The 13,751-nt window shown below is 46.2% G+C and overlaps 1 protein-coding gene across 4 annotated transcripts in view; it reads left to right on the top strand.

Annotated features, from left to right (window-relative positions):
* RHBDL3 (rhomboid like 3) overlaps window positions 1-13,751 on the top strand; it is a 76,517-nt gene that overhangs the window by 39,810 nt on the left and 22,956 nt on the right. For all 4 annotated transcript variants that reach the window (XM_007530824.3, XM_060203978.1, XM_060203977.1 and 1 more), the window contains 3 exons: window positions 2,813-2,961; window positions 4,333-4,445; window positions 10,871-10,971. In XM_007530824.3, the coding sequence (XP_007530886.1) occupies window positions 2,813-2,961; window positions 4,333-4,445; window positions 10,871-10,971 (363 nt within the window). The remainder of the gene's footprint in view (window positions 1-2,812; window positions 2,962-4,332; window positions 4,446-10,870; window positions 10,972-13,751) is intronic.

Below are 13,751 nucleotides of genomic sequence, written 5' to 3'. Positions count from 1 at the left end.
TTTCTCTCCTCCTCTCTGTCTTCCCCTCCTTTCTCTACTTCTCTCTGTCCTATCCAACAACAGCTATAACAACAAAAACAATAATAATAACCACAACAAGGGCAATAAAATGGGAAAATGGCCTCCAGGAGCAGTGGATTTGTAGTGCAGGCACCGAGCCCCAGCAATAACCCTGGAGGCAAATAAATAAATAAATATAAAAAATTTTTTTAAATTGAAAAAGGACTCTTAAAGAGATATTTGTTTCCATAGTCATACAGCAGTATTGATAGTAGTTATAAGGTAGAAGCAATCCAAGTGTCTATCAATGGATGAGTGGCTAAACCAAATATAGGATATTCATACAATAGAATATTATTCTGTCTTAAAGAGGAAGGAAAGTCTAAAATATACTACAGAGTGGATAAACCTTGATGATGGTGTGGTATAGCATGAATGAATTTTGATTAAACCTTGCATATAAAGATATGGTATGATTTCCTAGAGTAGTCAAATTCATAGAGGCAAAATAGAATTTTTAAAAAAATAGAATGTAGTTGCCAGGAACTGGAAGGAAAGAGAGTAGAAAGTTATTATTTAATGGGTAAACATTTCAATTTGGGGTTGGCGAGACAGAACGTAATGCCTAAGACCCTCTGCAGAGGTCACAGGTTCACCTCCCAGCATTAGCTTGTGTCAGAGCTGAGCTGTGCTGTGGCTTTTCTTTCTCTCTCCCTCTCTCTCTCTTCATTTATCTTCACTGATAAGCAAGTTTTCTGAAGTGTCTCAGTTTCGAAAGATGAGGTACTGTGGAGGATGGTAGTGGAAATGGTTGCACAATAGTGTGAGTGTACTTGATGCCAACTAATAATGATGCCATACTAAAAACTGATTAAGATGGGAAATTTTACTGTTTCTGAATTATTTTATTTTAAATATGTATTCCCTTTTGTTGACTTGTTGTTTTATTGTTGTAGTTATTATTATTGTCATCATTGTTGGATAGGACAGAGAAATGAGGAGAGGATGGAAAGACAGAGGGGGAGAGAAAGATAGACACCTGCCTCACTGCCTGTGAAGCGACTCCCCTGCAGGTGGGGAGCCGGGGGCTTGAACCGGGATCCTTAGGCCAGTCCTTGCGCTTTGCGCCACCTGTGCTTAACCTGCTGCACTACCGCCCAACTCCCTTAAATATTTATTTTTATTGGATCGAGACAGAGAAATCTAAAGGAAAAGAGGAGCTAGGAAGAGAGAAAGGGAAACACCTGCAATATTGCTTCACTGCTTGTGAAGCCTCCTCATAGCAGGTGAGGACTGAGGGCTTGAACCCAGGACCTTGTGCACAGTAATGTGTATGCTCAACCAGTTTTGCCACTGCCCAGCCCCTTTAAAATCTTGTTTATATTTATTTATGAATGAGAGAGAGGAGGAGAGAGAGAGAAAGAGAAAGACAACCAGAGCATCACTCTGGTACATGTGCTGCTAGAGACCAAACTTGGGACCACATACTTAAGAGTCCAGTGCTTTATCTTGTGCCACCTCTCAGGCCACAAGATGGTAAATTTTATGTTATATATATTTTACCACAATAAAAAAAAATGAACTTGGAGGGCCAAACGATGGCACGCCTGGATGAGCATGCATATTATCATGCACAAGGCCCAGGGTTCAAGACCCTGGTCCCCAACTGCAAGGAGAAAGCTTCATGTGTGATGAAGCAGTGCCAGTGTCTTTCTGTGTCTCTTCCACACTGTCTCCCCTTTCCATCTCAATTTCTCTCAGCCTTTATTCAATAAGTAAATTATTTTTTTTAATCAGCTTTGGCTAAGAAACTGACGCTGAGCATTATTACACAATAGACTTTTTTTAAGTTAGTATTTATTTATTAATGGGAAAGATCAGAGGAGAGAGAGAAGAACCAGACATCAATCACTCTGGTGCATGTGCTGCCAGGGATTGAACTCAGGACTTCATGTTTGAGAATTCAAAGCTTTATCCACTGCACTATTCCCCAGACCACACACATACCTAAGGCTCCCAGTGGTCCCAAGTTCAATCTCTTTTATATACATATATATATTCCCTTTTGTTGCCCTTGTTGTTTTTTATTGTTGTAATTATTGTTGTTGTTGTTGTTGTTGGATAGGACAGAGAGAAATGGAGAGAGGAGGGGAAGACAAAGAAGGGGAGAGAAAGATAGACACCTGCAGACCTGCAGTGACTCCCCTGCAGGTGGGGAGCTGGGGGCTCGAACCAGGATCATTACACCGGTCCTTGTGCTTGGCTCCATGTGCGCTTAACCTGCTGCGCTACTGCCCGACCCCACCAAGTTCAATCTCTTGTACCACCATTACCCAGAGCTTAGCAGTGTTCTATGGGGGAAAAAAGAGAGGGAGGGAGGGAAGGAAGGAAGGAAGGAAGGAAGGAAGGAAGGAAGGAAGGAAGGAAGGAAGGAAGGAAGGGGAAAGAAAGATAGGAAGGGAGGGAGGAAGAAGGGAGGGAGGAAGAATACGGAATCACCTCAACCCCCCAAGTAAGTATAAGAAATATTTCTGAAATTAAAGTTGGAAGTTTTCCAAACTCCTCGTGTAGCACAGAGGAGGTGTGAGCAGAGATCACAACCATTTTGTGACCATCCAATACAAAATACTCCTGTAGAAGTGGGGTAAGAAATGATTGAAAGCTAGGGTGGGAGATAATCATAGAGAGTGTCCCACATTCTCTGAGAAGAAATGATGTCAACTTGCAAGAGGGATTACAAATATTAGCACAGGAGGAGCCCTGGGCAGTTTCACACCTAGTAATAGACCTGCTGTTCCATGCTTTCATCCAGGTTGCCTTTTTCCTCTACAACGGGGTGTCACTGAATCAGTTTGTGCTCCAGGTAACCCACCCACGATACTTGAAGAACTCACTGGTGTACCACCCTCAGCTCCGAGCACAGGCTTGGCGCTACCTGACCTACATCTTCATGCATGCAGGGTGAGTGCCTGTCTGCCTTCATTTATCAGGCATCCTTATCAAAAATAAATAGCCGAAGGCTAGGAGAGATAAGGTAATTATGTAAAAAGACTTTTTGTGTTTGTGGGTCTGAGGCCCTAGGTTCAGTCCCCAGCACCACCATAAACTAGAAATGAATACTGCTCTGGTTAAAAAGGCCCAGGGGTCAGTCAGTGGTGCAGCTAGTACAGTGCACAAATTACCACGTACAAAGACCCAGATTCAAGCCCCCGGCCTCACCTGTGGGGTAGGAGGGGGAATTCCACAAGTGATGAGGAGCCGTGTTCCTCCTTCCCTCTCAATTTCTGCCTCTATCAAAAAAAGGGAGGAAGAAAGAAAAAAGAACAAGAAGATTGAGGGGAGCCCCAGAAACTACCCTGGTGGCAATAAAAAAATTAAAAATAAATAAGTAATAAGATCGAGGTTCAGATAACCTGGACTGAAAATACTATTTATGTCCACCCGCATACATGATTTGAGGCAAGTCCTCTAAGCTAGTCTATCACCATAATATACAGTAAATTACTGAGAGTGTGTGGGGAAGGGAAATGCTGGAAAGGCAGCACGATCAGCACACATAGATAGCGTGTGACACTGTACTTACCAAAGATAGGTCGCATGTTTGTTCTTAGCTTCCTAGTAACCAAAGCTGAGAGTGTGGTCAGCCACCAGGCACCTTGTCCATAAACTGTGTGTATGAGTGGCCCACCCCATCAGTGAAATAAAGGACAGATTTATTGAAGCCACCTTCCTCCCTGGGTGTGGTGGGTCTTCTTGAGGAATTCTGACAATATGTAAAGCTTCTGTCTGCAAGGCTTTGTGGCCTCTTTTGAGGCTAGAGTGTAATCATTTTTTCAGCAATACCTCCTGCCTCATAAGGATCTACCAGCTGGCCAGGTGACGACCCCAGGGCTCATGCAAATACAGTAAAGCCAGAACAACCACATGGTCTGCTGAAAGAGACAGGTCTCACACATCAGAGACCTGCGCTGTGACCCCAGCACAGCTTTTAGTCAACTGTGTGACTTTAATAGGGCAACCAGTGGCCCTCACTGAGGCTCTGTTTCTTACGTGTCAACCAGTGGAGTTACTGAGTGTTGACTGGTTAGTCGCTCGCACTGAGGCAAGGGCAGACACTGCCACTCACTGCCCAAGCCTTGCACTTGTGTGTTCCTGTCCTTGTGGCAGGATAAGTGTGGTAGGAATGCTCTTTCCAAGATGATTTGTCCCTCTAGACTGTGAGCTATTCAAAGTCAGATACCAGGTCTTATTAACTGCTGGATCCCCAGCACCTTGGTATGTATTGTTTGGTGAATGGATGGATGGATGAATGGATGTGGTCTCTCCCTACAGGATTGAACACCTAGGTCTCAATGTGGTGCTGCAGCTCCTGGTGGGGGTGCCCCTGGAGATGGTGCATGGAGCAACCCGCATTGCGCTAGTGTATGTGGCTGGTGTTGTGGCAGGTAAGCTGGGACCCTGTATCCACAGACTTGTCGAGGACACAGAAAACTCTTGTCACCTAGATTGCTAATTACTAGGATTGCCCTCTAGGCAATTCTCCCTGCCTCCCCAGGAAGCTGGAAAGAGAAATTGCCATCCAGAGAGGAAAGGGTATGATGGCAAAAGAAGGGACAGTGTGGGCTTGGAATAGACAGACTGGCTGGGGTTTCAGTCTTCATACCTCCATGCTCTAGCTGTGTGAACTTGGAGAAGTTCCTTAGCCTTTCTTGGCCCTGTTAGCATCTGCCTAGAGGGTGTTAGGAGGGTAGAGTGAGGTGATAAATGGAATAGCAAGGGCACAGTGAGTCTCTATAGGGATATCCAAGGTGTGGATGGAGCCAAGCGCCTCCCTTGGCCAGGCCAACAATAGTGTCCAAAGGGAGGTCTTAGCACCATCCCCTTGACTGACAGGAGAGAATCTGGCTGAAGTTATGAGCACTCATGCCAACTGGAGGAGTCTGGGACCTGGCTGGCTTACCAGCTGATGGGGGTGGGCAGCCTAACTTGCACCTCTCCTGGGGGAGGTGAGGTAGTCTGGGGTGAGCTGAGGAAAGTAGAGCAGATTTCTGCAGGGAAAGTCTTCACAAACCCACCTCCTGAGCAGAGGGATCTCCCTCGTGATGTTTCCAACTTTATTGCTGGCTTTTTTTTTTTTTTTTGTCTTTCTTTCTTTCCTTCTTTTTACAAGATTTGCCGCCTCAGCTCTTCACCTTGACAGCTGTGCCCAAGGGAGCTTTATGTATGTGTGTGTTAAATAAGATCTTAATCCTTTCTGAGTGGCATTAAAGTTGTCATCGGGAGCAGGGGCAGTATCCCTGACAAGTCGCCCCTTGTAAACAGCAGGCAGATAGGGACCCTGGGAGTAAGTGAAGTGGTTTGAGGAGTGACAGAAAGAAGGGAACCCCATCTTCCTCACCCACACGGTGCTGATCTGCTAATTCAAGAGCCCCCCCCCCCCCCCCCCGCAATGTTGGCCTAGCTCTGTCTCCTTCGCTCTGCGCTGAGGCTCAAAACTTGTCCACTGAAGACAGCACCCCTGAGAGCCTCTCCCAAAACCCAGCACCTTCCACATCTCTGAGCAAAGGTATAATGAGCATCCCTGTGCCAGACATTCTCAGCCACCCACACACCCCCCCCCAAGTCCTGACATCTGGAGATTTATAGCCACATTTTCTGTACCTAGATCCCAGAAACCCAGATGGTTAATGGCGAGAAACAGGAAAGACACTCATAACACTTGCAGTTTGTAGTCAATTAGATAGGAGTGCCAATAACCTGGAAGACAGAAATAAAACTCAAAATGACTCAGGCCTCACCAAGAATCAGATGACGCTCAGCGGGAAGACAGCTAGGCATTGCTTTGCAGAGATTCCAATGCAGAGTGGAAAGGTGCATAGACAAAAAAGGGGGGCTTGTCAGCTAAATGAGGGGGGAAGTGAGTCTGTATTGTAAAGTAAAAAGGGAGGCCAGGTGGTGGCATACCTGGTTGAGTGCACATGTTGCAATGCACAAGGACCTGGGTTCGAGCCTCTGTCCCCAGAAAAGCTTTTCAAGTAGTGAAGCAGTGCTGCAGGTGTCTCTGTCTCTCTCCCTCTCTTTTTTTTAAATTTTTAATTATTATTATTATTTTGCCTCCAGGGTTATCAGTGCAAGCACTATCAATTCACTTCTCCTGGAAGTGAATTTTTTTTCATTTTATTGCATAGGACAGAGAGAAATTGAAAGGAGAGAGAGATAGAGAGGAAGAGAGAAAGATAAACACCTGCAGACCTGCCTTACTGCTTATGTAGCATCATCCCCCCTGCAGGTGGGGAGCCCGGGTGGGGTGTGCCACTGCTCGCCTCCCTCTCTCTCTCCCTTTCTGTCTCCCCCCTACTCTCTCGATTTCGGGCTGTCTCTATCCAATAAATGAAGATAATAAAAATCTAAAAAAAAGAAGAAGAAGAAGAAGCAAATAGCACATGCTATTCTGTCTGAATCACTGTTTCAGACCAGAGACATACATCTGATCATTTTCCTCTGGAATTGAGTTGCTTGATCTGTCTGTTCTGTCCACCCCTTCCTCCTTTTCTTGTATGTGTGCATCTCTCTTGAGAAAGGAGGGTGGACGTGAGGGTGTTGACACTGGCAAGATAGCTCGCTTGGATAGCACCTGATTTGCCATGCGTGTGACCCAGGTTCAAACCTTGCTTCCACCACATTAGAGGACGCTTTATTGCTGTTGTGTCTTTCCTTCTGTCTCTATCTGGAAAAAAAAAAAAATCAGCCTGGAGCAGTTAAACCTCAACAAAGACAGAAAAAAACAGGGGGAGAGTGGGCAGGGGAAGGAAAGAGAGTCATTTACGGATAGCCAGATCCTGAGTAGAAAAACTAGTATTTATCAAGTGTCTACCCGTGTGTGCTTGTTGGGCTTTTTTGTTTTTGTTTTGTTTTATTTGCCACCATGGTTATTGCTGGGGCTCATTGCCTGCACTACAAATTTACCACTCCCAGCAGCTGTTTTTTCATCTTTTTTTTTTTCTTTATTTTATTTCTTAGAACAGAGAGAATTGAGAGAAAAGTTGAAAAAGAGAGAAACCTGCAGCATCGCTTCATTGCTGGTAAATCTTCCCACCTGGAGGTGGGAGCCAAGACTTGAACCCAGGTGCCTGTGCATGGCAGTGTGTGCCACCACCCAGCCCCTACCCTGTGTGTGTTCTTTTTGATTTAATATTATTTATTAGATAAACAGAATAATTGAGAGAGGGGGTAGAGAGGGAAAGAGACAGAGAGAGACACCTGCAGCCTGACTTCACCACCTGTGAAGCTTTCCCCCTGCAGGTGGGGACCAGGGACTTGAACCTGAGTTCTTATGTACTATAATGTGTTCACTTAACCAAGTGCTCCACTGCTTGGCCCCCTGCCCTGTATGTTTTCAGTCATCATACAACTATGAGGCTCTTTGCACCTACCCCAAATATAGAAATTGAGGCTGAGAGAGGCCGAGAGACTTGCCCAAAAATATAGTCTTAAGTGGTAGAACTGAGCTCCAACACACATTGTTTGTCCTCAAAAGCTGTGCTCTAAACTACTACCACAGTGTTAAGGAAACCAATGTAGGTCTTTTCCTTTGTGCAGATGATTTATTATCAAAAACCAAGGGAGAGGAAGGGGCCGGGTGATAATGCAGCGGGTTAAGCGCACATGGTGCAAAGCACAAGGATCGCATAAGGATGCCGGTTTGAGCAACGGGCTCCCCACCTGCAAGGCGGGGAGTTGCTTCATAGTTGGTGAAGCAGTTCTGCACGTGTCTGTCTGTCCCCCACTCTGTCTTCCCCTCCTCTCTCGATTTCTCTCTGTCCTATCCAACAACAGTGACAGTAATAACTACAACAATGATAAACAACAAGGGCAATAAACGGGGGAAAAAGTAGCCTCCAGGAGCAGTGGATTCCTAGTGCAGGCACGAAGCCCCAGTGATAACCCTGGAGGCAAAAAAAAAAAAAAAAAAAAAAAGCCAAGGGAGGTCTTAACAGACATCTGATCCTGTTCTCTAATTCTTACTCAGTGAAGATTCTAAGTCCAAGGCCATCACATTTTATAGCAATGATAACTAACCTCTTCTTAGCACATCTGATATTCCAGGTGTAGAGTATACATGTTATCTCCTATGTTTATCATAACTTTAAGAAGCGAGTTCTATCACCCCCGTTTTGCCAGCAGCCCAGAGAAAGGAAATGTTTGGGCTGGGGAGTGCTGACGTGGCCCCACAATTTCTCTGGGACAAGTCAGAGCCCTAACTAGAAGTAGTTCTTGGGGCTGCTGTCTCGCAGATGTGTGGCCTGTCGCTCCAGCTTGCCCTTTGCTCCCTGGCCTCTCTCTTCATTACCCCTGAGGGACTCCTGTTGATCTTATACAGCTGTCATTTATGATGTTCACAATAGCTGATCAACAAGCCCGCCTTTATTAATTAGTCCTGCCACACATGGCCTTTATTAGTATGCTGATATGCATACATGCCCATGCTTGTAGTTATTCTTATCAAGTTCTCTTGTGCAAAGCTAATGGCTGTACCTTGTGGTATTACTTTTCAAAACTCTAGAACCAGGAACTGAGCCGGGATCAGAAGGCAAGACTCAGCTTATTGAATTACTGATCAGGAAGGAACCCTTGAGTTCCCTTCCAGTGGGTGACAAACCCTGTTCCCCAGACTCCACCCATTCAGTCAGCATGTCTCTCTGTGTTCTACTCCACAGGGAAGAGGCCTGGGTAAGGTTTCCTTTGAGAGGAAGGGTTCACTGCTCAGAAGTTGGAAGGTCTAAGAACTCCTCGCTTCACACATGTGAAAACTGAAGCCCAAAGAATTCAAAGCCTGTTCCAAGGTCATGCAGTTAGCCAGCCACGTCTCCATTCTGTACTCCTGACACAGCCCCCACACTGACCCCTGCCCTGGGTTCAGGCCTCCCACCCACTAGTAGGGTGAGGGAAATGTTGATGTGTGCAGCCTGCACGCTGGGGGTTTCTCTGATGCCTCTGCCCCTGATGGGGACACTGAAGGAGCAGAATATGCGCCGTTGTTTGAGCCTTACACAGAGGAAGAAAGGCCAGCCCAGGGAGACTGGGGCCTCCTCTGACCAAACGGTAATTAATGAGGAGCAGCCTGGGCAGCCAGCCCTCCACAGCCCTGCAATGCAGCCTTCTCAGCCAGCCCTGCCAGGAGAGTGTGGGAATCCTTTGTCATGCAGATCCTGCTGCCTGTCTGTGTGCCACCCTGAATTTTTTTTCCCCTGATGGCTGACCCTGTGGTTAGGCAGTTAAAGAAAAGTTATCTGACAATAAATCAATACCTAATTAAATCCTGGGTGGGGGAGAGGAAAGATTTATGGTTACCCTGGTAGGAGAGAAGGACTTGAGAGTTCTCACTTCATGACAGTTTTGTTCTTGATTGCCTCTCCCTTGAGACCAAGAGTCTGTAGTGAGGGTCTTTTCCTTAAAGAATCTCCCTAGGCCCAGTCATCTTAGGGGAAGAAAGGTGATATCAAAGGGGTTCTCATGCCTGCACTGTCCGGTGTTCCGGTTGCAGTTTGGGCCCAGCCTCTCCAAGGAGTAGACCCTCCCCTGCACAGAACCTGCAGCATTTGGCCTGCCGCCTGCCCCCCCTTTCTCCACCCATCAGCAACTAATTGGCTCATGAGCCTGCGGGCATTTTCCATTGGTGATTTCTGCACACTCACCCAGACCAGCCACATCTCTGAGCCCTGGGCTCTACCTCCTAGTTATTTTTAGTCTCCCATGTCCTTCCCTGGAAGCCAAAGCATTGATCACATTTAAATGAGACCAGAACAATACATTCCCCATCTCCTCACTGCTGGGCTTCCCTCCCAGGACAAAAGTTTGTCATCCCCCAGACCAAGAGTCTATACCCTTCCTTTCCCCCAGAGAGATGACATCATCTCTCTGTCTCTTTCTGGGGACTGTTCAAGGACATTTTTTTCCTCTAAAGAGCCCCCTGCTCAGGAGAGCATGTTGGTCTTTAGTGATTTCACTTTGCTGGAGGAAGCTGGATGTGACGCTAAGCAGGTTTCTGCTTATTGAGCAGATTGCTATGTAGAGGCTGGAGGCTGCCCTCTGCATCAGTTTCAGGAGTGTGGACCTTGTGTCAGGCACACCAAGACTGCTCCATTTTGCTCCATCCCCTCATGACAAATGACCCTGGGCTCAGTCATCTCATCTTCACTACAAGGCCACTAGCACCTACCTCAGAGGACTGTCTTGAGGGTTAAAAGGGAGAATGTAAAAATGTTTGACCTTGTCAGCAACTCAGTGCTACCCAAGTGGTAGCTGTTTTCATGACATCTCCCACTACTATTTTTGTTATTGCTCCAGAACTGCAAGGTGGCACAAGGTGAAGCTATGGCTAGATTAAGAGTTGGATGAAGGGGGTCAGGCGGTAGCGCCGCAGGTTAAGCACACGTGGCACGAAGCGCAAGGACCGGCAGCGTAAGGATCCCCACCTGCAGGGGAGTCGCTTCACAGGCGGTGAAGCAGCTCTGCAGGTGTCTATCATCCTCTCCCCATCTCCCCCTCCTCTCTCCATTTCTCTCTGTCCTATCTAACAATGACAACAGCAATAATAACTACAACAACAATAAAAAAAAAGGGCAACAAAAGGGGAAATAAAAATGTAAAAAAAAAAAAAAAGTTGGATGATCACTTCCCTCCATTGAGTCTTTTGTTTCCTATCTATAAAAAGGAAAGCTTGAATTAAATGGCTCTTTTTTCATTGTACATGAATCCTACAGGATCCAGGAAGGAAGAGAAGAAGCCTGTTGCTACAGCACCTGAAGCCTGAGACTGAGGTAGAAGGCCAGCTCCAGCATTCCTGAATTGTTCTCTCTCTTTGTGCCAGGTTCCTTGGCAGTGTCTGTGGCTGACATGACTGCACCAGTCGTGGGCTCCTCAGGAGGAGTGTATGCACTCGTCTCTGCCCATCTAGCCAATATTGTGATGGTAAGCACCTCCTATCCCAGCATGCCTTTCTCAGATTCCCTTCTGCTGTTATTTGACCTGTTTTTATCCCTGGAGATGGGTTCTAGATTCTTTTTCCCTTTTTTTGCCTCCAGGCTTATTGCTGGGGCTTGGTGCCTGCACTGGAATCCTCTGCTCCTCGAGGCCATTTTTCCCTCTTGTTGCCATTGTTGTTTATCATTGTTGTTATTATTATTGTTGTTATTGATGTCATTGTTGTTGGATAGGACAGAGAGAAATCAAGAGAGGAAGGGAAGACGGGGAGAGAAAGATAGACACCCACAGCCCTGCATCACCGCTTGTGAAGCGATCCCCCTGCAGGTGGGGAGCTGGGGCTCCTATTGGAATCCTTATGCCAGTCCTTGCACTTTGCGCCATGTGCGCTTAACCCGTTGCATTACCGCCCAGCCCCTGTTTTTATTTGTTTAAAGACTCTTCCAAAGGAGCTCTACCAGTTTGTATTCCCACCAGCAATGTAGCAGTGTTCCCCTTTCTTTTACTTTTTCTTTTTTTTAATTTTATTTATAAAAAGGAAACACTGACAAACCAGTGGATAAGAGGGGTACAACTTCGTACAATTCTCACCACCAGGACTCTGTATCCCATCCCCTCCCTTGATAGCTTTCCTATTCTTTAACCCTCTGGGAGTATGGACCCAAGGTCATCGTGGGATGCAGAAGGTGGAAGGTCTGGCTTCTGTAATTGCTTCCCCGTTGAACATGGGCGTTGACAGGTCGATCCATACTCCCAGCCTATCTCTCTCTTTCCCTAGTGGGGCGGGGTTCTGGGGGAATTGGAGCTCCAGAACACATTGGTGGGGTTGTCTGTCCAGGGAAGTCTGGTTGGCATCATGGTAGCATCTGGAACCTGGTGGCTGAAAAGAGAGTTAACATATAAAGCCAAACAAATTGTTGACTAATCATGAATCTAAAGGCTGGAAGAGTGCAGATGAAGAGTTGGGGGAGAGGGGGGTCTCCGTTTTGTAGATAGCTAGTAGGCATAGTTTAGTTATATTCCAAAGGACTCATGACTATACTAGTTTGTTTGTTTGTTTTTGTTTTGCCCTGAGCCTGAAATCTGATATGCAGATGGGTCCAAGTTATTGTCTGGGGAGATGATGTCATAGCTGGAAAAAGGACCAGAAAACTGGATCAGGGAAGAGAGTAGCTCCCAAATATGAGAAAGGGGTATAAATATTGTTGACTGTAAACCCCATCGATTTGATGTGATCTGGGGCCCATATTCAGCTTAGGAGCTTATGTGACCTCTGCATCCCTGTAGATCTGAGCTCACATTCTGTGGTCATGAGTAGGAACGTTCCAAGCTGCCCCAATATCAGGACCCATCTTCCTCAGGTGTAGCATAGAGTATGTTGTCTAGCCTCCCTTTGGCGGATGGAACATTCTCTACTGTTGTTGATCCAAGTTGAGGGCAAGGTCCTGTGGGGCCCTACAAAGGGGTCTATTGTGTTGTTCCAGATAGAGATGACCGGTAACAATGGAGAGAGGGATTTACTCGAGATCTAGGCCCATCATGTCTGTTTGGAAATCTTAGGACTCCCCAACTAGGGCCCCAGCTGATGGGGTGGCCTGATAGTGACTAAAGAGTCATCGTTAAAGTATGCCAGTCTCTTGCCCTTATTCAGCTTTTGCAGTCCTTGCTTTGATAGGGTTAGCTTTGGAATGAGTGAGGGAAGTGTAATAGAAAGTAGGTGAGGAGAGTATCTAAGTCTAAGTAGACACGATTTCATTATAAACTTTATACTGACTCACTGCAGACTATTTATTGATCAACTCTGGCTGAGGTGGTGTGGGCGATTGAACCTGGGACTTTGGAGCCCCAGGCATCAGAGTCTCTTTTGCATAATCATTAAGCTATACACACACACACACCCACACACCCAGAGTTCCCTCTTTTCCACAACCTCTCCATTGACACAACCTGTCATTTCCTGGTTTGTTGATGGAAGCCATTCTCTCAGGTGTGAGATGGAATCTCAGTGTAGTTTTAATTTGCATTTCTCTGATGATAACTGAAGTGGAGCATTTATTCATGTCTATGGGCCCTGTGTCTCTTTTTTAGAAAACTATTTAGTTCCATCTTAGAGAAAAAAATTTTTAATATTTACTTATTTATTCCCTTTTGTTGTCTTTGTTGTTTTTTTATTGTTGTAATTATTATTGTTGTTGTTATTGATGTGGTCGTTGTTGGCTATGGCAGAGAGAAATGGAGAGAGGCGGGGAAGACAGAGAGGGGGAGAGAAAGACAGACACCTACAGACCTGCTGCACCACTTGTGAAGCGACTCCCCTGTAGGTGGGGAGCCGAGAGCTCGAACCTGGATCCTTGCACCGGTCCTTGTGCTTTGCGCCACGTGCACTTATCCCGCTGCGCTATCGCCCGACTCCTGATAATTTTTTTTAATCTTTGTTTATTGTATAGAGACAGCCAGAAAGTGAGAAGGAAGGGGGAGATAGAAAGGGAGAGAGACAGAGAGACACCTGCAGCCCTGCTTCACCACTTGTGAAGCTTTCCCCTGCAGGTGGGGACCAGGGGGCTCGTATCTGGGTCCTTAAGCATTGTAACAGGTGTGCTCAACTAGATGCACCACCACCCGACCCCCCAAAGAACTGTTTAGTTCTCTGGCCCACTTTTTTATTCGGTTAATTTTGCTTCTTGTGTAGATCTGTACCAGTTCTGTACAGACGATTGCTATTAGTTGTTTGTCTGATATACTCAGACCCATTTCAAATGGAGCATTCC

The sequence above is a fragment of the Erinaceus europaeus genome, chromosome 12 (assembly GCF_950295315.1).
Source record: "Erinaceus europaeus chromosome 12, mEriEur2.1, whole genome shotgun sequence".
NCBI classification, from domain to species: Eukaryota; Metazoa; Chordata; class Mammalia; order Eulipotyphla; family Erinaceidae; genus Erinaceus; species Erinaceus europaeus.
This window is presented reverse-complemented; position numbering and strand designations above follow the sequence as displayed.